Consider the following 25,847-nt stretch of genomic DNA (forward strand, 5'->3'; position numbering starts at 1 on the left):
ATCAAGTTGTCTGAGAGTCTGTAAAAAAGAGAATATGAAGAGACTGTACGATTTACGTAAAAGGTAGGCCACATTTTTTAATGCTAATATTAATCCTTTCTTGCTCAATATTGATCACAAACCACTACAACAAAGTTCCACAGCACCGCAACTTTCTAGATTTGTTTTCGGCCAGAGGACTCGCTAAATTTATAATGATATACTTGTAATTTTTTTGACTTTGACATGTCACTGAACTGGTGTTATTTTTATTAAACAACGAAGTACAAAAATAATAAATATAACAACCTTAATTCAGCTGTATCATGAAAAATCGTTATAGTTTATTCTGTAAAAAAAAAATAAAAAAATACCTTATAGGACAAAGAAAAGTACAACGCAGCTAAGTGACATGAAGAGGCCAAATTATATAACCATAAGATCATACTGTAAGTTTATTAAAAGACACCTATTACACTTATTTGGGATTTCAGAACCCATTAGGCATAATAATACTTAATTGTAGTTTCTATATCCGTGGGAGCGGCGCGACGGCCGACCTCGAGAGCGCATGCCGCGGCCGCGAGATCCACTCTCGCTATCTGTACAAAAGATAATAAAATACGATTTAGGTAACTCAGCCTTTATATTGTATGTTTTATTTAGACAAGGACATTGTCTTCAGGAATGAAAATAACAACGAACAAAAAAGAAACAAGCAGTCGACAAAAAACAACAAAAAAGAAGCATGTTGTCAGATAATGATTAGTGATTTTTTCGTAGTGGGAACTGGATAGAAAATCAGTAGTGTTAAATCAGCACTGTTTTGTTTTATTTTCTAGGATGTGTTAAGGAAGAGATACCTATACGAAAATCGCCAAATCAGTTTTCAGTGGTAGCAACGCATTTATGGATAATCTCAGGATGACTAACCCTGATATCTGTCTGCCTAGATGTTCAAAGACGGCAGTGGTTACTTTCAATCAATGATTGCATGTTTGTCTACTTTTTAAAAATAGGTTTGTAAGTTCTACTGCTTCGGCAACATAAGTAAAATATTTTTATGCATCACTAATCATGGAAATACAAATATGTTATTAATAGATGTCGAGTTTTGAAAAACTCATCCTTTTTTACATTCATATAATTGATTGATGAAGAGCGTAAAGCCCTTTGTAATTCGACTCCGGCGGCACCATCGCCACACCTACTTTTGCCTCATAACAGAAATGATAAGCGCTGCTATGTTCTGGTTTGAAGGGTGTGGTAAGGGAGATATACTTTGTATTTACATTCAAAAAGTGCTCTGTAAAGAACCTATTTTGAATTAAAAAAAATGATTTCATTTGATTTGAGAGGTTTTCTAGCTTAGACCTCAGTTAGGAATATCTAATCCTATCTGGGGTTGATTACAGTTGTCCATAGGCGGCACTAGCCACTTACCATCAGGTGGACTGCATGTTCGTCTGCTACTTCTATATTATAAAAAAAATATCTGAACACTGACCCGCCCGCATCCATCGCTGTGGGGGCGTGGGCGCGTGCGAGGGCGAAGGCGCGGGCGAGGGCGCGGGCGCGGGCGACGGCGCGGGCGACGGCTGCGGCGCGGGCGCGCGGCGGGCGGCCGGCGCGCTCGCCTCCGCCTCGCGACCCTCCTCCGCGATCTGGGGGACATTGCAAAACATTAGAAACACTTTTTTCGAGAAGAACAAATCATTTGCTTTCCTAATTTAGTAACTTCAGCCTTACACTGGGAGGTAAAGATATATTTTAAACTAGCTGTGTCCTGCGGTTTCACCCGCTTTAAAAAGAAACAGGGGCACAGCTAGTTCTAAAAAAAGCGTGTTAATATAAGTTACTCCTTATTACATCAGCTACCTGTCAATAAAAGTCCCGTCAAAATCGGTCTAGCCATTTCAGAGATTAGCCAGAAAAAACAGACAGACAGACAAAAATTATAAAAAATATTTTGGTGTATGTACCGTATGTATATTCATATGCATGTAGTAAAAAACGGATATTTGAATATTAAAAACGTCTGTTTTTTTATTTATATGTAGTATATATGAGATTTTGTTCTTCTAATTTATCAGACATTTTTGTGACCAAATATTCAATATAACATATTAAAAGTAACAACATATCTTGTTTTTTTGCAAATTTATCTTATAATCAAATAAAGTGTATCATATTAATATTACTACATTATGACGGAAATAACGTCATACCTGATGCGGTGAAGATGGTTCACTGCCTTGCGAACTCACGGCGGCCGCTTCGTCGTCACCACGCGACTCCTCCCACTCTCGTGTCTCACTACCTTCAGTTCCTAATTAATTCAAATATAAAATATGAAAATGCGACCATACACTCAACTATCAATACACGGGCCATGTTTATTGAAGGATAAATGATAAAGGATTTTATTGTTTAGCAAAGTATTATCACAGTATATCTATTTGAATGAAATTATTTATCCATTATCTTAAATTACTTTTTTATAATTTATCTACGTGCATTCCAAGCTAAGAAAATGACCATGATAGAGTACGAAGTGTACTACGTTTTATATTTTTTAAACTGTATGGCTATTTGCAACGTCGTGTAACTACAATCAATGTGTGTAGTGCCCACAAGGCATGCGTTGTGGGCACGTATGCAGCATTTGTATACGCTGAAATATGTGTGCTTTGTGTCGAAGTCGCACGCGCCTGTTGCATGTAGGGGTAGGTGTGAATGTGTTTGTATTCGTGTGTGTGTGTTCGCCCGTGTCTGTGTGTGTATCTGCGTATGTGTGTGTGTGTGTGTGTGTGTGTAACCGTGTGCGTACGTACTGGAGTCGCGCGAGTGCGAGTGCGCGTGCGGCGGCGGCAGCGCGGCGGCGAGGTCGGCGTGTGTGTCGTGGTGCGAGGCCGCGCCGCCCGCCTCTGCGAACGTGAAGCGCGCGCCGGCGCCCGCCTCGGCGCTCGCGCCGCCGCCCGCGCCCAGCGGGGACACCACCGCCTCGCCGAACCTGTGTACAATCATTGACAATACAACACAATTATACATAATTACTAGCTGACCTGGCAAACATTGTTGCCATATAAAAAAAAATAAAAATCTAACATCGAGTGGTATGAAGAATAATGAAATTACTGAAATGGCTATTAAAAAAAAGGGGTTGGTGATAAAAGGGTAAAAATTTCGGGTTGTATGTATTTTTAGTGCCACATTATAGAAAAATAAAAAAAAATTGTTCAAAAATTAAAAAAAAAAATGGTAAGGGTGAAAAACCCTATCACTTAGAAGTATGAAAAATAGATAATAGCCGATTCTCAGACCTACTGCATATGCATATAAAATTTGGTGAAAATCGGTAAAGCCGTTTTGGAAGAGTACAGTAACTAACATTGTGACACGAGAATTTTATATATAAGAAAGATGATAAGAAAAGATATTATGATTAGGTGTCAAACATTCAACCGTCTCTTAACATTCAACTTAAACTTTATGTATAAATGCACGGGCTCAAATAATTATGCCGTGTTTAAGGAAACAAAGTAATTAAAAAATATATACCAACTCGCGTTTTCCGAATTTCACTCTACGTGTACAATTGCTATATTGTGTATTACTGCCACTTACGTATATACTTGTGTTCCAGAGGTACTAGTTAATTAAGTTGTTTACCGTTCTAATCCTCTTTTCAATTTTCTACTGTTAAACAAAAAAAGTTCATACCCATCATTTCGCCTTGGTACATATAACGTGGGTGTAGATGGTACAATGCTGTCGTCGCCATCATCTCCTCCGTTACCGCCTAGTGATAAGGTACCACTTGCTAAAAAAAATATATATATATATATATACTTCCTCATCCACATTGAGGCCTACAAAAACTATTACTCAGATCCCTATTATACAATTTTATATTTTGCTCAAAATACTTTTATATGGAAAACAATATATACTACATTTTAAGTAGGCGTGGCTAACGAAATCCGCAACTATAAGGATTAACAAAAAATGTTGAAAGGACAAGACATTTCCATAAAAATATAATGAGCATGCCTATATACATATACATATGTATGCACTTAATATTCCAACCGTATCCTAGTGACCTTTTCTACGCCCATCAGCATAAATTCACATTGCTCACGAAAAATTTGGTATACTTGATTGATATATTGATAATTAAATTTTGCATAATAATTGTGTATTTTGTAGTAATTGTGCACCAAATATTTCAAACACAGTAAATAGTTAAAAATGAAAAGAAGAGTATAATATGCATTACGTTCAGTGCCGCTGCTGATGGCCTCGATCTGCTGGTGCGGCGCGGGTTCCGGTGGCGCAGCGCCCGCTTCTCCTTCAGATGCTGCACCGCCCGCCTCCGGCGACTGCGCCGGCGACTCCTGCACACCGCACACTTAGTACAACATATACCTCCACCCCCACCACAAGCATCGCGAACAGTTTGCGTTCGTTGTCAATTTTTACAAATAACTGTATAATTTTAAAATCATCTGTATATACAAAATTTCGCGCCAAGAGTAATCTCAAAGGATCCACAAAGTATTGCAATGTCGGTCGGGGCCAGAAGTTGGAGTAACAAAATTTCATTTGCGTTTCGTCGAGGGCACGTAAAGCCGTCTATGGCGGTTGTTATGATAGAATCCTCAAATCTTGTTGGGGCGGTTTGAAAACATACTGGTTGGCCACTAATCCATACTTTCTACAGCAACTAGAACACTGCAAGCGTTCCCCAGCAGTAGTGGGAAGAAATCCGTGCTTTATAGTGAAGACTGAAGCATTATTATTGATTTATAGAAGATAATTATTAGTGGAAATAAATATTATTGTATGTTACTGTTACTCAATAGTGAAAGTTACAAAGAAGGAAACAGCATTACACAAAACCATACATGCAACCAAATAATATCTAGGAGTAACAAGTAATATGTCTCGAGTTGCCAGCCTGAAAAATAGATAAATATCTATTGGAGTTATATTAACCCATTTTGTAACCTTTCATAACTTTTGGCATTTTTCGGTCCATACCTCTTGGTTAGATGTCGTGAGATTTGTTTCGACCCCCTTCGTTCAAATCTCACGTTAAGATTTTTCATTATTTGTATTTTTAGTGCAAACACGTTAATCTGTGGACTGATTTCAATTAATTAAAAAAATAAACTTAATTTAATTACACTGTTTGCTTGAGTCCCTACTCTTTAAATCCCTAATCCCCACTAAAAGAATGCCCCCTTACTACTCTTTTAAGTTATATCTGGCAGTGATAGCCTAGTGGTTAAGAAACTCGGCCTCTCGATCGAGGGGTCCGAGGTTCAAATCCTAGGCGCGTACCTCTGATTTTGAAATTAATTATCACTTGCTAAACGGCGAAGTAAAACATCGTGAGGAAACCTGCATACCTGAGAGATTTATAAAAAAAAAACTCAAAGGCATGTGAAGTTTTCTAATACACACTTGGCCAGCGCGGTGGACCATGGCCTAAACCTTCTCATTCTGAGAGGAGGCCCCTGCCCAACAGTGGGACAATAATGGGTTGATGACTTACATCAAAGTAATCTTCACATAAAAACATTTGAATGCGAAATAGTATTTTATCTTTGGGTCTCTTCGAGCTAACTGTAACCATTTTGCGTTTTTTGGGATTTTATTGGAACGTTAACAAATACTTTATGTGGAGTCTTCAGCGATGCATTCAAACATTGCGGTACAACACACCATTTCTTTAAATCAATTTTCTCACATCAACAGATGATATTATGAAGCAGCGTAGCCGCCTGTAGTACACTTGTCGTCTACACGCGTGTGTCGTCACTCGAATCATATGGCGTCCGCTAATACAATGACAGCGTTTTAAGTGCGCATCTTAGAATTTATACTTTAACATTACTTTTTATTTAAACTATTGCATATTTTTCGGAAATATTAATATGGTGTGTTTATTATGTCACAAGGAATGGTATAAAGAAAAATCAAAATTCAGTCAAATAGCTTATTACATTGTTTGCTCAAGTCCCTCCTCTTTAAGTCCCAAATCCCCACTAAAAGAATGCCTCCCTCCTTATTACTCCTTTAAGTTATATCTAATTTTGTAGAAATAGCGTCACATGCCCAGCTTGTTAGGTGTTAGTGAAGCATAATAAAACTTACACGACGTACAGCACTTTCAGCATCATCCCCCTCCACTTCCTCCTCCTCGACGCCACCCTCCACCTCTTGTTCCTCCTCCATGTCTTCATCATCTTCTTCGCCTTCCTGTTTAAACAATTATATTTCAACTAGCTGACCCGAAAAACGTTTTGTTGCCATATAAATAAAAAAATGGTAAGGGTGAACAACCTTTATCACTTAGGGGTATTAAAAATGATAGTAGCCGATTCTCAGACCTACTTCTGTAGGCCAAATTTTATATGCATAGTCATATGCATATAAAATTTGGTGAAAATCGGTAAAGCAGTTTCAGAGGAGTACGGTAACTAACATTGTAACACGAGAATTTTATATATAAGATAAATGAAATTATAATATTGAAATGAGTGTTAATGATAGTGCAATTGTTTAAAATTAGGCCTCTCATGTATTAATATACACTTGAAAAAGTCACCATATACGCATGTTTTTTTTCTAAAATGAACACATTCGATTCCCGGCTAAGTATTTTCTTTTTTTTTTTTCATATAATGATGCAGTTTCAGTTATTATCAAAATCGGTCTCGGAACTCCTTTCAGCATTTTTAGCAACTCCTTTCAGTTTCGGATTCCGACCTGAAGGCCCAATACACCCCGTATATTATACACAAAACCCAGTAAAATGTCTTTTAATAAATATATCAACAAAAAATAACATTTTAAAGTTATAACATCAAATATTTCGATTAAACACAGATGAACATAGTAATCATTATCAGGATCTTCTACTATTGACATAACTTACTTTATGTAAATTCAAAAATAACCAAAGGACTGACCCAATACATAGTGCCGGATCAACATTCTTTATCCTCCTCCGAGGCGACCACCATAACACTCAAATATTTTTGATTAAACAGATGAACATAGTAATCATTAACAGGATCTCTTACAATTGACATGACAACTTTATATGATGTAACTTCAAAAATAACTAAAGGACTGACCCGGTACATGGTGCCGGAGCAACGTTCGTCGTCCTCCTCCGAGTCGACCACGATGACGCCCTCGTCATCCTGGTCGCAGCGGGACGACGTCGGCACCTGGTACTCAACCTCCACTGATCTCTCGAAGCCCTGCTTTAATGTCAAAAGCTATAATGCCTATTCTAATTTTTTATTGAATTTTACAAACAAAGTAAAAAAGACACCAGTTAGGTAGCGGGTAGGGAGATGTAACTTTTAAAAAAGAATTTATTTAATAAAAGAGAGCACAACCGATCGCTCTGGCGTTTCTTACAGAACTAGTTACTACTACTACATAATTTCTTAAAGCTACGTTATCTAAATGGTAACACTACACTTCTCACTTCCACTTATTGTTCGTTATGCTAACGTAACTCCTCCCCCCTTTAGAGAGAAGCGCGCCGAAGAATGCTGCTGCTGTATCTGCTGCACGTCTGCTGGCGCTGCTGCTGCTGCTGCTGCTGCTGCTGACGTCTTCTTGCGGTACGTCAAGTACCACCTGATGACCAATACTGCGCTGATCGATATGATGATGATGTAGAGGGAGATGGATGACCAGCTAGGCCTCGATGATACTGGCGGCATGTAGACAGGTTCCTCGAGCTCTTTAGCTTTCTGTAGGATGTCTTCGAGGTTGTCCAATGGGACATCTTCCAACTTCACACTTATTGTGAAATTACTCGGGATGCTATACGTCTTAGGTAGCGGGATGCTCTCTTGGACGTTCAGGAACCTCCGATGCGTTGTTAGGGTTCTTTCTGCTATCTTCACTCTACATTTATTGTTTACAGTAATAAGGGATACCCCCCTGCTGCGTTGATATATGACATCATTTCCGCAAGTGGATTTAATTACTTCTTCTCTTTTCAGGACAACGATCCAACTATTTTCTTTTACTTGTTGGATTATATTGTTTTCAAAGCTTGCCTTTGCATAAGAACAGTTATGCGGTTTTTCATGTTGAATTAGCTGCGCAATGCAATCTTCTGACTTCTTCAGGGCCTGCCATTCTACGTGTCGGCATATAACTTCGGAATCTGTTACATGTATACACTGCTCGCGAGGATACGCAAACTCGTTACTTCCCAAGATAAGGTAAGGACTTTTTGGAATAAGGAGCGTGTTGTTTTCATTAGGGATTCCATATAGATGGAGCAAGGAGTAAGGTTTGTTAGTTACTAACGGTATTTCTAATATGAAGTTAAGAGATTCATTTGTACTATAGGCTTTGACGGTAATTGACTTTATTAGAACGTGTATGTTATCTATCGTAGGTTTATACGGAATTTGTAAATCTATTTCTCCTTCTATGTTTTTTAATTCTTCTAATAGGTGACTTGAATCTACTACACTTGGATGCAGTTGATCCAGGTTGGAGAAGGTTACCGCGTTCTCTAAGGTGAGTAACCTATCATATATTTGCTGTAAGCATACCGTGATTTGATTGTATATTGCTGCCGCATTAATGTAACCTTGCATGTGCTTAATTTCATTTATAGCTACCTCTATTCTTTCTTGGTTTTTCTTAATTTTATTTAAATTATCATTATATTGAGCTATAAATTCTTTCATTAGTCCTACTGTTTGCCTATTCTTATTTTCACTAGCTACAGACCAGCTTTTAATCTCTTTTATTTGACTTTCAAACCTCCTAGCATCTTCTTGGTCTAAATTTCCTGTTATTGCTTTAACTACAGAGCCTAATCCATCAATTAATCCTCTTTTTGCCCTTCTATTTACTCCTGCTAATCCTATTCTTTCTAATCCTAAGTATACTAACTTATATTTTTCTATGTTTCCCACTAAATACTCTATTTGATGTTTACTAATTATATTTCCCTTATAGCTAGATATATTTTGATTATTGTAATTAAACGTATAATAATCTCTACATACTTCTACGAATATTTCACGTATTCGTGACATGTTATATGACACAATAAGATGGTATGTATCCACCTGGTTTCGAACCATTGCTTCCTTAAGCACCAATACACCATTGTGGCTGTCGATTGGTTCTATAATCGCGGTGACTCCGGTGAGTCCGAGGGCTGCGATGAAGATGAAGGTGTTCCTGAAACATGTACGGGGCGTCTCAGCATTCTGAAGTGAACCCTGATTGTTTTAGCATTTACGTGTTTACCTACTATCTCCGCGATTTGTTCCGGGTGTATACGTACAATCGTGTACGGACCTATATACTTCGGTTCTAATTTACTGCTGCGAGCCGTTTTAGCTACTTGCTTGTAAACTTTGTCGCCTACTTTAAACGATGCTATTTCTGTATTCTTATTACCTTTTTCTATTATTGCTTGCTTATCTTTTGCTAGTTTATCGCTTACTAATTTATGCACATTTCCCATAATTTGTTTGTGTTTATTGACGTATTCTTGGTAGAATTCTTTAGGAAAGTGTAGTTCTAGCGGATTTCTACTACTCGTATGCCCGTATAATAATTCGAAGGGAGTAAATCCTGTAGCGGAGTGTACCGAGTTATTGTATGCTATAATCGCATACTTCATTAAGTTCGTTGTTTCATCTTTATCCGTGATCCTTTGTATTCTAATCATTTCGCCTAATGTGGAATGAAGCCTTTCTACTGGTGAATTAGAATTCGGATTATATGGTGTCGTGAAGTGAATATTTATGTTATGCATAGCACATATTTCAGTTATAACTTCATTGTCAAACTTAGGGTCTGAATCTGTCGTAATTTTATGCGGTACTCCTATTATTGAAAATAAGGTAAGCAAAGCTTCTGCTATATGAATACTAGTTGAAGCTGCAAGTGGGATGGCTTGTGCGTATTTGGAAAAATTATCAATTATAGTTAAAAATGTTACACCTCCACTGCTATATAAGTCCATAAATATGTGCTCCATTGGCTTATGTGGGGTATCAGTGAGGGATAGCGGTAATCTTAATGGATTTCGTTCGTATTTAGTCCTTAAGCATTTGTCGCATTGGTTTATAAATTTTTGTACTGATAATAACATGTTTGGCCAATGATAGTTCCGATGTAGCTGTTTATAAGTTTCTTGTATACCTCTATGGATAGTTTTGCCTTCATGATATTTTTTAATTAAATGTACTTGATCATTTATACTTTCTACGAATGTAACTCTAGATTTACAACACACTAATTTTGGGCCACGATTTCCAAATATTGTTTTATAAATTTTACAAAAAACTGGGTACAGTTCTTCGTCATGAAAGAAACAATGAAATGTACGATCTGCAATTGTATGTTCTTTAAGAAATTTAATTATTTGTGGTTCCGTATCGTTTATTGGTATAAATACATCTTTTATCACTATTCTTCCTTTAGATCTTTCCTCTACCCTATATTCATTTCCTGGTGATCTTTTTATTAGAAATTGTTTTAATTGCCTATCTATTGCGTCAGGTATTTCAGGAATTTTATAGTTTGTTTCATTTTCCTGTGAAGTCGGGGTTTGATTTGGACTGAATAGGTCTTCTATAATATTATCTGTCCTATCTGTTGGAATAACCGATGTATCTAATAGTGATTCGATATCTATATTTTCCCAATTAGTATCTATAACTTGTGATGGTCCTGGCTGAACACTAGTAGTATTTTCGAGTTCTTGTTCCCTATCTAAAATTAAATCTACAATTTCCCCTGGTATATTTTCAGCTTCCACCTCATTGTTGTATATAATTTTTACACGCGACAATGCATCTGCATTGGTGTTTGCTTTCCCTTTTTTATGAATGATTTGATAATCATATTCGGCTAATTTTAGACGCCATCTAGTTAATTTCGAATTAGGGTCTTTAAGAGACATAATCCACGTCAACGGCCTATGATCTGTATAAATTGTGAACCTTCTACCATACAAGTACGGACGAAAGTATTTTACTGCCCATACTATACTCAACAATTCCTTTTCTATCGTTGAATACCTTTGTTCCGTGTCTGAAAGAGTACGCGAGGCGAATGCTACTGGTTTGTCCTTGCCTACCGTACCTTGCGATAGTACTGCGCCTAACGCAACGTCTGAAGCGTCTGTAGTAAGAATAAAAGGTTTTTCGAAGTCCGGGTATTGCAAAATAGGGGCGTTAATTAAGACTTCCTTACATTTTTCGAATGCTTCTTCATATTCTTTTGAGATATCAATTTTCGCGTTCTTTTTTAGACATTTAGTTAAAGGTTTTGTTAGTTTAGCGAAATCTTTAATAAATTTTCTGTAGTACCCTACCAATCCGAGGAAGGATTTGATTTCCTTCTGCGTTTTAGGTAGTGGAAATTTTTGTACAGCTGCTATTTTATCTGAATTAGGTTTAAGACCTTCATTCGTCAGAGTATGACCTAAAAATTTAACTTGTTTCTGCAAAAATTCCGACTTATTCAATTGTATTTTCAAATTATGAATTCTAAATCTCTCGAAAACTTGTCTACATGTATCTAGGTGCTGTTTTAATGAAGTAGAATATATAATTACATCATCTAAATATGTAAGTACATTATCTAATCCTCGAAGAACTGAATCCATTAACCTTTGGAAAGTGCTAGGTGCGTTTTTTAAACCAAACGGCATCCTTAAAAATTCGTAATGGCCTCTTTCCGTACTAAACGCTGTTTTCTCTATATCGGCTGAATCCATTTCGACTTGATGATAACCTGATGCTAAGTCTAACGTTGTAAAGTATTGTGCACGTCCTAATTTGTCTAAAATATCGTTAATATTAGGCAATGGGTATTTGTCTTCTATTGTTTTCTCGTTAAGGCGTCTATAGTCTATTACTAACCTCCATTTCTTTTCACCTGAAGCATCTTCTTTCTTTGGCACTAGATGCACGGGGCACGACCACGGTGATATGCTTTCCTGTATAATATTTTGACGTAACAAATTGTCTACCTGCTTTTCTATTTCCTGTTTTTGTTGTGGTGCCTGTCTATAATTACGCACAAAAATAGGGGTACTATCTGTTAATCGAAGTTTATGTTTAACCTGGTGTGTAAAAGTTAAAGGAATTTCTTCACAATAAAATAAATCCCTGTAATTAAAACAAAGTTTCCTAATGTCCCTCTTTTCTTCTTCGTTCATATGTTCTGTCCGTAATCGATTTAAATTTGCCTTTAATAAATCGTCACTATATGCTACATTAGTGTATACGGGATGTTCATTATTTACTTCACATAACGGATCTAAGTATGTCATTTTAACCGGGTAACCTTTCCGTAATCTTATTTTATTTTCCGATTTATTTATAACTGTTGTCTTAATAACTCCACTTTTTACTGCTACTAAAGCCGCGGGAAACAATAAACCACTTTCGGTTTCTTGTTCTTCTAGTTCATAGATGCCTTCGCTATAATTGCAAGCTAATGATATTAGTTGTTCAGTGTATGGATGGATTGTGATGTATGATTTAATATCGTTTTTGATTGGAATAATTGTCGATTCAGTTTTTAAGATCATGTTTTTCATGTCTATTTGTGCACCTAAATAGCCTAATAGGTCGACTCCTATTAGTCCGATAAAGTCCTTGTCAAACTCAAACAAAAGAAACTTATGTGTTAGATTACACCTAAACATCCTCGGCAATTTCAGATAAGCGACTTCATTATGCCTTGTTATACCATGCGGCGTTTTAATGTAATGGGTCTCGGCTTTTATCTGCATGTTTATCTTTAAGTTTCGGGCTACATCCGGGCTTATAAGAGACTGCGAAGCTCCGGTGTCTAATAAAAATCTGCCGCCTAGTTCGCTAATGTAAATATACGGCAATTTATTACTCTTATTAATATTAACATATACTAAGTTTCTTCTTTTATTTCCTCGGGAAAAAGAAAATTTTCCTCTTCATTTTCCTGTGGATAAAATAATTGAGGTTCCGGCTAAAATTCTATCGTTTCGTTTTCTAATTCGTTGTATTGAACATTTAACCTATGCTGCGCCGGTTTAATGTTCGGCGGGATGTTTGAATTTTGTTGCGCGAAGCGCGGTTGAGCAGCACCCTGAGGCCGAATATATTTATTACCGACCTGTGGCGGTATGCCACGTTGCGCCTGATAATTTGCCGGTGGCACTGGGTACCTATAATAATTGTTAGGGATTACATTTTGCCTAGGAGGCATTATTTGCCTCATCCTATTCTCCGATACTTTCCTGTTTTTTAGTTTTAGTTCTTCTTGTTTAGCTATGGCTATGGCAGCCTCTAGTTGTTCTGTTCCCCTAACACGAACACTGAGAGATATTAAAGGATCTAATTGATCTAAAAACACATTTAATGCCATTTTTTCATAAAACTGTTTTTTATCGATGTCAAAGCTAATTAATGCGTAAGCAATATCCCTAACCTTTTCTGCGAATTGGTCTATCCCCAACCTATCTTTCGTGAGTTGCATTAACTCCTGGACCAGTTGCACCTCGTCCCTAAAATCTCCGAATCTGTTTTTCAATATGTTTTTTATATCTTCCCACGTACGGAAATCACTGTTTTGGGAAAGCGCCTCTACCGCTTTACCCGTAAGTTTGTTTCTAATTATACTAGCTACTGCTGATTCTTGCACGATCTCTATGTCTTCTAAGACACTTTCTACTCCTTTAATAAAAAATTCTAACGTTTTTTTATTACCGTCGTACGATGGTAATAATATTGACAACGTTTTAAAATCAATTGCCGTTTTTTCATTTTTTGATTCCTGAGCCATTTTAGCACAAATGAATTCAATAAAACACAATAAAAATAACACACACACACAGTAAAATAACACAAATTAAATAATTCAAATAACAAAAACACTAAAACAATGTTAGTTATATGAGGTAAAATGTAGGAGTCTCGGGAGTAATCAGAGTAAATGCTTACCCCACGAGCATTGCCGATTTCATGGCGTGAGTTCCGAAGAGCTGGAGCTGGATCGGCGTGTCTGGACCCGCTGAGGTTCTTCTTCGGATTCGCGTCGCGGATTCCCCGATGTCGCCAGTTCACACACAGATACTGTCCGTTTATAACTGATTTTACACGGGAAACCGTTAATTCAGATCGCGAATCCTACCGACTGCGCCAGTTAGGTAGCGGGTAGGGAGATGTAACTTTTAAAAAAGAATTTATTTAATAAAAGAGAGCACAACCGATCGCTCTGGCGTTTCTTACAGAACTAGTTACTACTACTACATAATTTCTTAAAGCTACGTTATCTAAATGGTAACACTACACTTCTCACTTCCACTTATTGTTCGTTATGCTAACGTAACTCACCCATAGATCATTATTGTAATTCTTGAAAAGCATGTACCTGTACACGTGTTCTCTTCGCTGTGACCGGTCGCGGTTGTAGACGACGTTTGTTCGGACGGGACTCAGGCGGCGCGTGCGAGGTGCTCACCCCGGGCGCGGTGTGCGAGGTGCTCACCCCGGGCGCCGCGTTGGACGTGCTCACCCCGGGGGCGGCGTGCGACGTGCTCACCCCGGGAGCCGCGTGCGACGTGCTCACCCCGGGAGCCGCGTGAGACGTGCTCACCCCGGGAGCCGCGTTGGAAGTGCTCACCCCGGGCGCGGCGTGTGACGTGCTCACCCCGGGTGTGGTGTGGGAAGTGCTTACACCGCTCGACGCTTGCACGATTGCCGCTGATGCCGAAGTTGGAGCAGAGCTCACTGCGCCTGCGTTCATATTATGAATATTTCATTTTATTAAATTTAAAGCACTTAAGTTCTCGTATCGCGTCCGGCGCCTGGCGAGTTTTGACGAGTGGTTACTGTGAATTTAGTCATTAATACTTGGAGCCTAAATGGCTTGACGATTGAATGCGAGTAAAGCGGGTATAATCAGATTGATAATTAGGTGTCCAAAATGTAAACAAAATACGATACAAATGGTACTTTCTTATTTTCGACGATATTAAATTACTACATCGATAATAAATAATAATCTAAATAAATAAAGGTCAACTTACATTTGTCAATATCTATATTAACTCAACTTCGTTTCATACAGTAATAATAATAAAAACAAGATTTATGGTAGAAAATTAAAATGTGATAATGTTAACACAATCGGAATCCAAAACATTTTTTGTGTCGCCATTTTTAAGTTTCGATCATCAACTAGATGTTATTCATTTTCGTGATCGAGGTCGAACTCGAATGTTTTCTCGTTTTCATAGCGCGTTTGTTAAATTGCGTGTAGTTATTAAGTTTTTGATTTTAGTTGAGTTTGTGAAAGTTTTTCTTTATTGTTACTTTGTTAGGGCTTACAATACCTGACAATGACCTGTATTTTGACAATGACAATTTCTTTGTTAACATTTTGGACACCTAATTACGAATCAGACTATAGATACGTACATTGTCCGGTGGCAGAGAGCGGCTGCGCGGGTGCGGCGGGCGCGGCGGGGCTGAGCGCGGCGGGCGCGCCTGCCGCGGCGCTCGGCTGCTCGATGCGCGGCATCACCATCGCCACCGCCTGACGACATTTACCGTTTGTATCACACTCATCTGCTACAGTCTGTCACTATGTCCATGATTTCTCTCATTTTATGAGGAAAGCAATTCAAAATCTCATCGGTCTAAAAGTCCCAAATGATAGAGACTCTACAACGACTTTACAACAAAATAACTATAATTTACTATGTCAATGCCAACTATTGCAAGCATTCATTCTATAATTACGAGCGGGAGAGTTGATAATAAAGACAAGACAGGTGACCATTCTGTTGTATAATTATAAAATATGTTAAATTAAATACCTGCTGTGGGGCCTGGGAATGTGAAGAGGACTGGGCACTGCTATCACTAGACGCCGTGCTTCCCATACCTGCTTCACTTGTATCCATATCCTACGGAAAGAGAAATAAATGAAAAAAATAAATGAAAGGAAGTCAGTTGAAAAAAGAGAAAACTGTTTTCTCCAAGTTGTTTTGGCTGATTACTCATTGGCTACTATCGCTTGAGCGATAATTTCGTAGGTCACCATTTTGTCGCTTAAGCTACTGAACAGTCGCTGAAAGCGCTACCTATCGGGCGGAATTTTGGTATGAGCGACCGACGAGCAGTTGTTTCCTTAAAAAAACTGATAACATTCGATCGTCGATGAGTCTGAGTAGAAGCATAAGCTACAAAATAAAGGCCGAGCATTTTGACAGCTGGTTGTATTGTCGCGAGCTGCCAGTTGCTCAACGATAGTAGCTAATAGCCGTTAACTTTTTTTTTATAATATAGGAGTAGCAGACGAACATGCAGTCCATCTGATGGTAAGTGGCTACTGCCGCCGATGGACATCTGTAATCATCCCCAGATAGGATTAGATATTTCTACCCGAGGTCGGCCACAGATGTGCCGCTACCTCTGAGGACTAAGCTGGAACTCCTCAGAAAAGTATGTCTCCCTTACCACAGCCTTCAAAACGGAACACAGCAGCGCCTAACACTGCTGTTATTAGGCAGAAATAGAGGTGGCGGTGGTGCCGCCGGAGTCGAACCACGAAGGGTTCCACCACCTTCGTACTACATAGTACATAGCAGAGACGAGTACCTGTGTGGATTCCGGCGGTGCGGAGGAGGCGAGCGCGGTGCGCGGCAGCGGGCGCGAGGACGAGGCGGGCATGTACTCCGTGGAGTGCGCGTCGTGCGGCGCCGTGGGGCCCACCTGCGCCATCGGCCGGATCGACGCCAGCGGGGTCTCGCCCCCGCGACGACTCGCAGTCACGCTCTGCTGCGCTAAGCCTGCACGTTTTATTTAACATACATAGATAAGTAAAGATTACTCACTCCTGACAAGAAAATGTACCCAGTTTTGAGAATTGAAATAGTTGCGTAAAAAAGCTTTGCCATGTCTCCGTGCTAAAATGTCCCTAAAATATTTGAAATAATTATTTATTTATTACGTAAATTACGCAGTTATTTATTCGTAATTTTCTCTAATGTTTTTATTTGTCAAGAATTCAAAAAAAGAACTTACTAATAAGCCGTTTGTGGTTTCATTCAATTTCAAGGCGGTGAAGTATCTTTACTTATCTATGTTAACATATAATCAGATTCATAATTAGGTGTTCAAAATGTAAACAAAGGTGTTGACCTATCAAGAAAATACGTTTCAAATGGTAGTTCCTTATTTTTGACGATATTAAAGTAGTACATTGATAATAAAATAACAATCTAAATAAATTAAGATTAATTCACATTTTCAAATTAACTCAATTCCATTCCATTCAGTAATAAAAAAAAAAACAAGTTTTATGGTAGAAAATTAAAATGTGACAATGGTAACACAATCGGGATCCCAAACATTTTTAAGTATCCGTAGTTATTAGTTTTCGTGATCGTGGTTGAACTCTAATGTTTTCTCGATTACATAGGGAGTTTGTTAAATTATATGTAGTTTTAAAAGTTTTTGTTTTTTGATGAGTTTGATAAAGTCTTTGTTTCTTTTTAATAAGTTAAGGTTTACAATACCTATAATGATATTTTGACAATGACATTTCTTTGTTTACATTTTGGACACCTAATTATGAATCAGACTATAGTATAGAAGGAACAAACATGCAAACCATCTGATGGTAAGTGGCTAGTGCCCCTCCATGGAACTGTGTAATCAACAAGAATAGATTTACAATATTGCGGTTTACATTATAAACACTAAGGGCGTGGCCTCATCCACTGTACTTAATATGTTATGCTGTAGTAATCCTAGCATTAAACAGTGTCTAATAGTTAGAAATTCAGCTTCTACATGAAGGGTCCAAGGTTCGCTTCCTAGGCACACACCTCTAATTTTTCAATTAAATGCATATTAGAAATTAATTGTTACTAAAAACCCTTTCATTCTGAGGAGACTCGTGCCCAGCAGTGGAACAATAATAGGTTGACGCCGTAGTAAATTTAATTTACAGTTAACTTTTAAAGTCAAGTAGAAATTTCCTTTTGATATTCTAGGTTTCTTATCATACTTATGTCAATAAAAAAACATCAACAAAAATGATTGCAAGTAACTAAATAGGACATGTTGACCTACCTGCCATTGGTTTGATATTAGCTGTCGGTGGGTCCGTGGTCGTCTTTTCGGTAGTGGTTTGTTGTTTCGACGCCGATGCCTGACTTGCTAGTTGTCTCTGAAGCATGTTAACTTTTTGCATTAACGCCTCCACTTCTTTATTCTTTTCTGCCTGGGCCTCCCCACGTTCCTTCTCTAAGCGCGAAAGTCTACCCTCATATTGAGATTTTATAAGCGCCAATCTCACATCTTGCTCATCTCGAGTAGTTTTTTCAATTGTTCCTATTTTGCTACGCGATTCGTCTAATTCGCGACTCAATGAATTTTTCATCTCAGTCAGCTGAACTATTTTGTTTTTAGCCTGTTTAAGCACTTGTTTAGATTTTTCTTCTTTATCTAAACTGACGGTCCTAATCGATTCGAGTTCTTGTTTTAGTTTTTCATTGTTCAATTTCTCGCTTTCTAACTGTGCTTGAACTTCAGCTAGCTGCTCCTCTATTTTTTTAGTGCTTTCAGCTAATGCCACTCCAGCCGCCGCCGCTTCTCCTTCAGATTTCTTCTTATCTTCTTCCATCGTTTTAACGAGTTCCTCATACTGTCCTTTGTACTTTTTAGCAATTTTTCTTATCTGCATTTCTTTGTTTCTTATATCGTTGAGTGAAGCTTCTTTGTTAACTAGATCTTCTGTTACTTTTGTATTTGATTCAATAGCCGCATTGTACTCAGCTTTCAGGGTTGTTAATTCTTCCATGATACGTGCCATATCATCTTTAAGTGTTTGTAATTCCTCGTTTAATTTTTTGTTCTCCTCCATCAGCGTATTTTGCTGCCGTGATAACAGAGTATATTGTTCTTCTAATTTTATTTTCTCAACCTTTATAGCACTTAGCTCTTCATTCGCCTTTTTAAGGTTTTCTTTCTCATTTGTCAACATTTTCGCAAGTGTCTCTCTTTCATTTTGCAATCGTTTCCAATCTTCGGGACTAGTTTTATTTGCTCTTTCTACTAATGCATTAACTCTTGTTCGCCACCTTGCACAGTCTGCTTTCAAGGAATTATTTTCTGACTGTAGTGTTTCATTTTTAGAGGTTATGTCAGATATTCTGTCTTGAAGTGGAGCTAATTGTTCTTCTAATGATTTTACACTGGCAGTTAACTCTTCTACGCGTGCTGATAAAGTATCGCGTTCTTCTCTCAAAATTCTATTACTGTCCGTTAACGCGTTTAATGTTTCTACTTTCCTTAATAGATCCGATTGTTTAGAAACTGTTACCATACTCACTTCTGATCTTTCTCTTTCAGCGGCCAAAGATAATTTGGCATCATCAAGTTGTTTCTCTGTTATTTCTAATTGAGACTTAAGACGCATCGTTTCAGCTTGTAAAATGTCAAATTTAGCGATTGCAATGTCTTTTTCTTTTCTCAAGAACTTGACGATTTGGAACAGCTGCTCTGAAGATTTAATTTCATCCTCATTGATCGAAATATTGGCATTAGATTCATTACCAGACTCGTTCATACTTTCAGAATAGGATCGAGAAGCATGTGATACAGAGAGTTGTGTGCCTAAAGCTTGAATTTGATCATGTAATACAGAATTTTGATCATTTAAATCCTTAAGACGCTGTGCCAACTGCTCATTTTCGGCAGTGAGAATCTTTTCTCTTTCAATCCAAGATAATTTTTCAGACTCCATTTTTTCTACAGTATTGTTTTTCAAAGCAACTAATTCATTCAACTGATTTTGAGTTCTAGTTAAATCTTCTTTCACTTGCGTTAATGTTTGGATGTCTGTGGAATGTAAAATCATTTCATGGGTATATTTTTCTTCAGCTTTCTGAACAGCTTCTGATAATTTCGTTATTTCCTTGCGAACAGTTTCTAGTTCCATTTGAGATTTGTCATATTTATCCAAAGCATTCTTCAATTCCTCCTTAGCATTTTCTAATTCATTACGCAATGTAGTGTTAACATTGGAATATTCACCATTACCTTGAAGTGATAATTCCGCCTCTAACTCTGAACACTTATTTTCTAAGTGTTGTATTTTATTGACATAATTGGTTATATTAGTTTCTGCTTGGGATTTATATTCTTCATATTCTTTATGCAAGATTTTTAATTCTTTCTCAGCGCCTTCAGATATATCACAGTACTGTTTAATATGTTCCTTGGCTGTGTTAAGTTGTTCTTGAAGAGATTTATTCTCACCCTCTTTATCAGACAATTTATTTTCAAGCTCTTTGATTTTCTTTATTGTATCAAGCGATCCATCTGTACTAGGAGAAAGTGCAACTTTTAGTTTTCTCACAAGTTCTTCATTACTCTTCAACTTCTCAGCAAGATTATCTCTTAATTCGGTAATTTCTTTCCGCATTTCATCTGCCGCTTTCTTTTCTTCTAGCATACGGGACTTCGCGGTTTCTGTTTGACGTTCAAGGTGCGATGTCAATTCTCTAAAGCGATCTTGTTCTTCTTGTAGCCTCCTTCGTAAAGCCGAACATTCTCTTGTTGCTTCGTCTAGTCTCGATTCAATTTTAGCACTATTCTCAGCTTCCACTCTTTCAAGACTTGCTTTTATTAATTCTAAATTCTTTAATAATATGGATTGACCTTGTCTTTCACGGTTAAACGATTCTTTTTCAGTTTGTAACCGTAATTCACAATCCTTAAGCAGTTTATTCTCTAGTTTCAAATTTTCTAACTGAATTTCGGCAGAAGCAAGTTTACTCTGTGCATTTAAAGCTTCATCGCGTAAATGTTGTAATGAGACTTCATGTTTAGCAATTGTTGCGTTATAAACTTTATTCTTTTCTTCTAAAGATGATATTTGTTTTTTGTAAGTTGCTATATTGGTTTGCAAGATTTTAAGGCGTTCATTATTATACTCGGAAGTTGATGCACATTTACTATTAGCAGCTGTAAGCTTTGCAATCTCCTGTCTCATATTATCTATTTGTTCAAACAACATTCTCTCATTTGTAACTTTCTCTTCCTTATAGGTCTTATATTCTTCTTTAAGAAGATCCATTTGCTTTTCAAGTTCTTTACATTTAACCTCGAAATTGGAAACAGGTGGTGTTGGTTTGGGCGGTTCCGATGTTTCCATATCAAAAGATTCGTTTTTATCAATGTTAGAGTCTAGGGAAGTTGACATTTCATGCTTATTTTTCATGTGATCATGGTATAATTTTTTAAACATGTCTCTCTGCCTTATGAGTCCATTTACCATTTTTGTTTGTCTATCTTGAGCTTCCGTGAGCTCGGTTACTCTTTGTTTTAAACTTTCGATTTTATTTTGCATGTCTCCACTTTCAAACTGTTCCTTATGACGTTCAAGTTCTTCTTGTTTCTCAGTTAATTCACGAATCATTCGCAAAAGCTTTTGATTGTTAAATTGGAGCTGTTGTATATCAGCAAATGTTACAAGGGTTTTTGAAATTAATCTTGAGGAATCAATGTCAGAAGTTGTTGTATTTGATGAAGTTTGTGCAGAATCATGATCACCATTTACGAGTCCTCCGCGAGTATGTTCAATTTCCTTTAATAAAAAGCACACTTGCCGTCCCAAGTCTGCCAATTCTCCTTTTAATTTAGTATTTTCTCTTGTATAGTGATTAGCAATTTTAGAAGATTCATTGTAATCATCCCTTAGGCGATTACATTCAATTAAAAGGGAATCAATTTGTTGTGTTAATGCTGAGTTACTTTCTAGCGCCTCTTCATACTCAGCTTTCTGTTTTTGTAATTGAGGCGCCTTTTCTTCCAATTCTTGAACTATTGAGTTAATTGTTACATTAAGGCCTCTATTTTTTTCTTTTTCCTGACTTAATTCTTCTGTTACTTTAACCAACTGTGAATAAACCTGAGTTAATGACATGCCAGCTTTTAGGAGTTTGCTAGCAGTAGCTGCAGATGGAGCAATATCACTAAGAGCTACGTCGAGATTCTGTGTGGCTGCAGCTTTTAATAGGTCATTACAATGTTCTAGTTCACCCTTAAGGGACGATATGATTTCATTCTTCTTTTCTAATAGCTCCTCATGATCTAGTTCAGCTTGTTTATATTTTGTCTCAAGTTCCCCATATTTTTCAACGGCTTCATTTAATAATTTTTGAAGCTCTGCTATTCCTTCAGTAAGTTCGGTAGTTTTTGCTTCCGCATCATCATGCATTACTTTAAACAAATCTGCCAATTTAGTTTTAGCATCAAGTTCTTTTTTGTAATTCTCAACCATTTTATTTTCTATATCTCGTTGTTCCATCAACCGTTGCGCTAAACTTTCAGCATGATTGTTCAAATTTTTCTTTGTTTCATTGAGTTGTGCTATTGTTTCATTAGCTACATTTAATTCCTCTGTTTTTTCAGCAAGCTGAGTTTCTAGATTGACTGCTCTGCTGGTACTATTCAAGCGGACTGTTTGTAATTCAGAGGTAAGCCTGTTCACTTCCTCTGTAAGGCTGTTAATCTGGGAATTTAATAAGACTCTCTCTTGATCAATTCGCTTTTCACGGTACTGAAGTGACAGTTCTTTGCTTTGAATTTCATCATTCAAAGCTAATGCCTCACATTTGGCATCAATAGCAGCACGTAACTGCTGGGACAATGATGTTTCATTAGAAGTCAACCGTTGAATCTCATCATCACGTCTTTGTAAAATTCGGGTCAAGTCATTGCGCTCATCAATAGCAGCATCCCTGGAACTCTTCAAGGAAATGATTTCATTTTCAAGACGAACTATTCTATCACGAGCTTTTTCCAGTTCAGAATTTAATGTTCCTGTCTGCTTCTCAAGTTCTGTAATTGTTTCTTCAGCAACCAGTAACTTTTTTGCTGCTTCTTCATATTTAGATGTTAATTCAAGGATTGTAGTTTCAGATGTGGCTATTTTATCACCTGTAATTATAAATAAAAGTAAGTATTTAATTGCATTTATATCTGACAAGTGAATGTTTTGGTTTTTTGAATTATATGCTTCATGAAAGTCCGAAAATCCATCCAGCCATTGGTCATTAGAGCATTTCAAAGAATTAGGCATACATAAAAAACAAAAACATGATGTTAAAAAATAGTACATTACACTAGTACATTACGAGGGTGCTAAACGCCATGCACATAATAGGCTACTTATGTCACAAGTATCGTATACTATTTTATAGCTCGTGTGACATAAACCCGCGTATACTTGTCAAGTAATATGAAAAAATATGATAATTATTTTGAAACATATAAACGATTGAAACTAAAAATTATGAATTAAAAAAAAAACAATAAAAATGTGACAACCAAAACCATTGAAATTTGATATGAAGAAGTCTTGATTTAGAAAATTTTGTAATTATACTGCTCCTGTGATAAAGACAAATCTAACACCACACATACATCGAAATCTATCTAGCCATTTAGGCTACATACAGGCGTCTAGACCAATGACTTATAATGGGAACTCCACCTAAACATATTAAAGAAATATATGATAAGCAATCACATAATGTACTAATACATGACTAATACTAGTGATACAGTAGAAAATCGATTATCCGGACCTCAGTGCGTTCAATTAGTTTTATTAGCAAGTGATTGAACATAGGCGCTACGAAATACAGCAGGTGCCATGTAAAACAAGTCAATGCTGGTATCCGAAGCCAGGACACCATTAAGCAATGTCAACGCGCGAATCAACGGCGACTTACTGACTAACACCTATCTGCACCCCGGAACGGCGTATTATTTATCCCGACGCACACGATTATTTATATTAGGAACATTTAGCGAAATTATTTCAAGCACTGATGGATTAAATATATTACCTCTTAATAATCTATAAAAATAATCAATCAATGAAATATCACGTCTAGCTGCGAGGGAATCGTAACCTAACATGTCTATTAAGAATAAACTTGGATATACGTATGGAAAGCCTACAAAGTAACCATACTTATTATGGTACAGCCACCTTAAAAAAATATTTTGGAGTTTTTCCAACATGTATTTGTATTTATATTCATGTGGACTCCAGATAACTGTGTTCGATTCTAACAAACTTCTTACAAAGCTGTTGTATAACATTTTCATCGCCTTCTCGTTTTCCAGATCTTTAGCTTGAAATAATCAAGCTAAAGATCTGGAAACTTATAATCAATATGCTTGTTTATGCTATATTATTCAATAATTTATTGTTAAAACATAGGGAGTTTCTTAATGCTGCATCTACTGTGACTTAGTAAACTCCATCTAAGGCTAAATATTACAGCGAGACTAATAGAATACAAGTACCATAAGGGAAAGTGGAAAAGAACTTTGAATTTCTCTTCAAGTTTAAGAGTATGGTATGGTAAGTGTAAGAGTATGGTAAACTAATCAGGGGTAAATTTGTGAAATTCGCATGAACGAACAGTGATTCATGGTACTTTCAGGGCATATTTGGGCGCCCTTTAGACTTACCTGTATAATTTCTGGGCATTTATGTTAATAGGGACATAATTAGTGCAAACGTTTTTATATCGGATAAATAACAATAATGAATAGTTCTTGATGACTAATGTTTCATTGAATTTTATTCCAATAAAACAAATAGTCTATAAGAACAGCCATATTCCAATCCACCATATCTTGTATCCATCCATACATGGATTATATATTTAAGAAAATATATGTAGGGATCATAACCTTTTGTATCAATGCACTTGAGTAGTGATATGGACCGAGCATTCCGATGACTTCAAGTTTCTCATCAATAACAAAGAGCATTAGATGCACAAGCAATAAAATCTTATTCTGTTGATTTTAAATTCACTTAATATATTCAGGTCACATAAACAAAAAACATTAAGCTCCAGCCCAGTTAAAAACTATATATCCCATGTGAACCAGGATTAAATCAATCTTAATGGCATAATCAAATTTACTGATAAATCTAGTTACAGGTACAAGTTATGAGTGATCTGAACAATTTTGAAACTTTGAGTTACAAATGACAAAGTTTACCAGAATCCCTACAGTTCAGTTTTCAAGACTTTTTTAAAAACATTTCAGAAATAGGAAACATCATTATATTTGAAGGTACGTATAATTTTTATCTACCGCGTTTTGTTGTGTCAATCCAACAGTACATGATAGTGTATGGGTCCTGTACCGATTGGGTTTGTCATGCCTTATTTTAAATAAAAAAATAATTATAATAATTGTTAATATCATAAGATGTTAGCATTTACGTATTGATTATTAGAAATATAAAAAATAATAATAAAATGAACAAAAGGCCGGCCACTTACCGAGCTGGGTTTTGCCAGACTCATGCAGGGCTTTAGAAGTCAAGTATTCCTCAAATGTTTGGTCAATATATGTGTTGATTTTATCAGCAACTTCATTCGGTAAGTTGCCAATTTCTGTTTCTGATAGTACATTTTTAAGATGATTTTTATTGCCGGCATCTGCAGTTTCTGCACTTGCGGCATCCATCTTTGTCACAAATAAAAATGGAAGCGAGTGGTTCATAGACTATGAAAGGATTTTTTTATTTAAACTTGCGCCATACAGATAATAAATAAAACAACGATCCGATATCGTGTATTATCAGTTTAATTTATATTATATTTATATTTGTCATTCGTTTTATTTAGACGATATTTCAGAATTTATTAATTTTATTATAACCTAGCATAAAGGTTCCGATAATACTCAGGTGAAGTTATTAGCAAATCCTTTAATACAAAGAATATAACAAATACCAAAAAA

The 25,847-nt window shown here is 36.8% G+C and overlaps 2 protein-coding genes across 4 annotated transcripts; both read right to left on the minus strand.

Moving 5' to 3' along the window:
• Positions 1-322: 322 nt before the first annotated feature.
• LOC140755740 (nucleoprotein TPR) lies at positions 323-25,583 on the minus strand. 3 transcript variants are annotated; one of them, XM_073091048.1, is made up of 14 exons: positions 25,385-25,583; positions 18,132-23,006; positions 16,653-16,843; positions 15,869-15,958; positions 15,468-15,585; positions 14,419-14,783; positions 7,131-7,259; positions 6,145-6,249; positions 4,262-4,379; positions 3,703-3,802; positions 2,814-2,992; positions 2,208-2,308; positions 1,487-1,643; positions 323-581 (listed from the first exon to the last, which is right to left on the minus strand). In XM_073091048.1, the coding sequence occupies exons 1-14, from the start codon at positions 25,569-25,571 to the stop codon at positions 496-498; spliced, it is 6,801 nt and encodes a 2,266-aa protein (XP_072947149.1). In that variant the 5' UTR covers positions 25,572-25,583; the 3' UTR covers positions 323-495. The 3 variants fall into 3 exon arrangements, with proteins under 3 accessions (XP_072947149.1, XP_072947150.1, XP_072947148.1); XM_073091049.1 differs by having other exon boundaries at positions 6,154-6,249; positions 7,131-7,262; XM_073091047.1 differs by having other exon boundaries at positions 7,131-7,262.
• Positions 7,359-8,867, minus strand: LOC140755741 (uncharacterized). The gene has a single exon (XM_073091051.1). It carries the CDS (start codon positions 8,718-8,720, stop codon positions 7,509-7,511), a length of 1,212 nt encoding a protein of 403 aa, XP_072947152.1. The 5' UTR covers positions 8,721-8,867; the 3' UTR covers positions 7,359-7,508.
• Positions 25,584-25,847: the final 264 nt, after the last annotated feature.

Source organism: Epargyreus clarus, unplaced genomic scaffold (assembly GCF_041222505.1).
Source record: "Epargyreus clarus isolate Ecla_fem2 unplaced genomic scaffold, WU_Ecla_fem_2.2 ptg000034l, whole genome shotgun sequence".
NCBI classification, from domain to species: domain Eukaryota; kingdom Metazoa; phylum Arthropoda; class Insecta; order Lepidoptera; family Hesperiidae; genus Epargyreus; species Epargyreus clarus.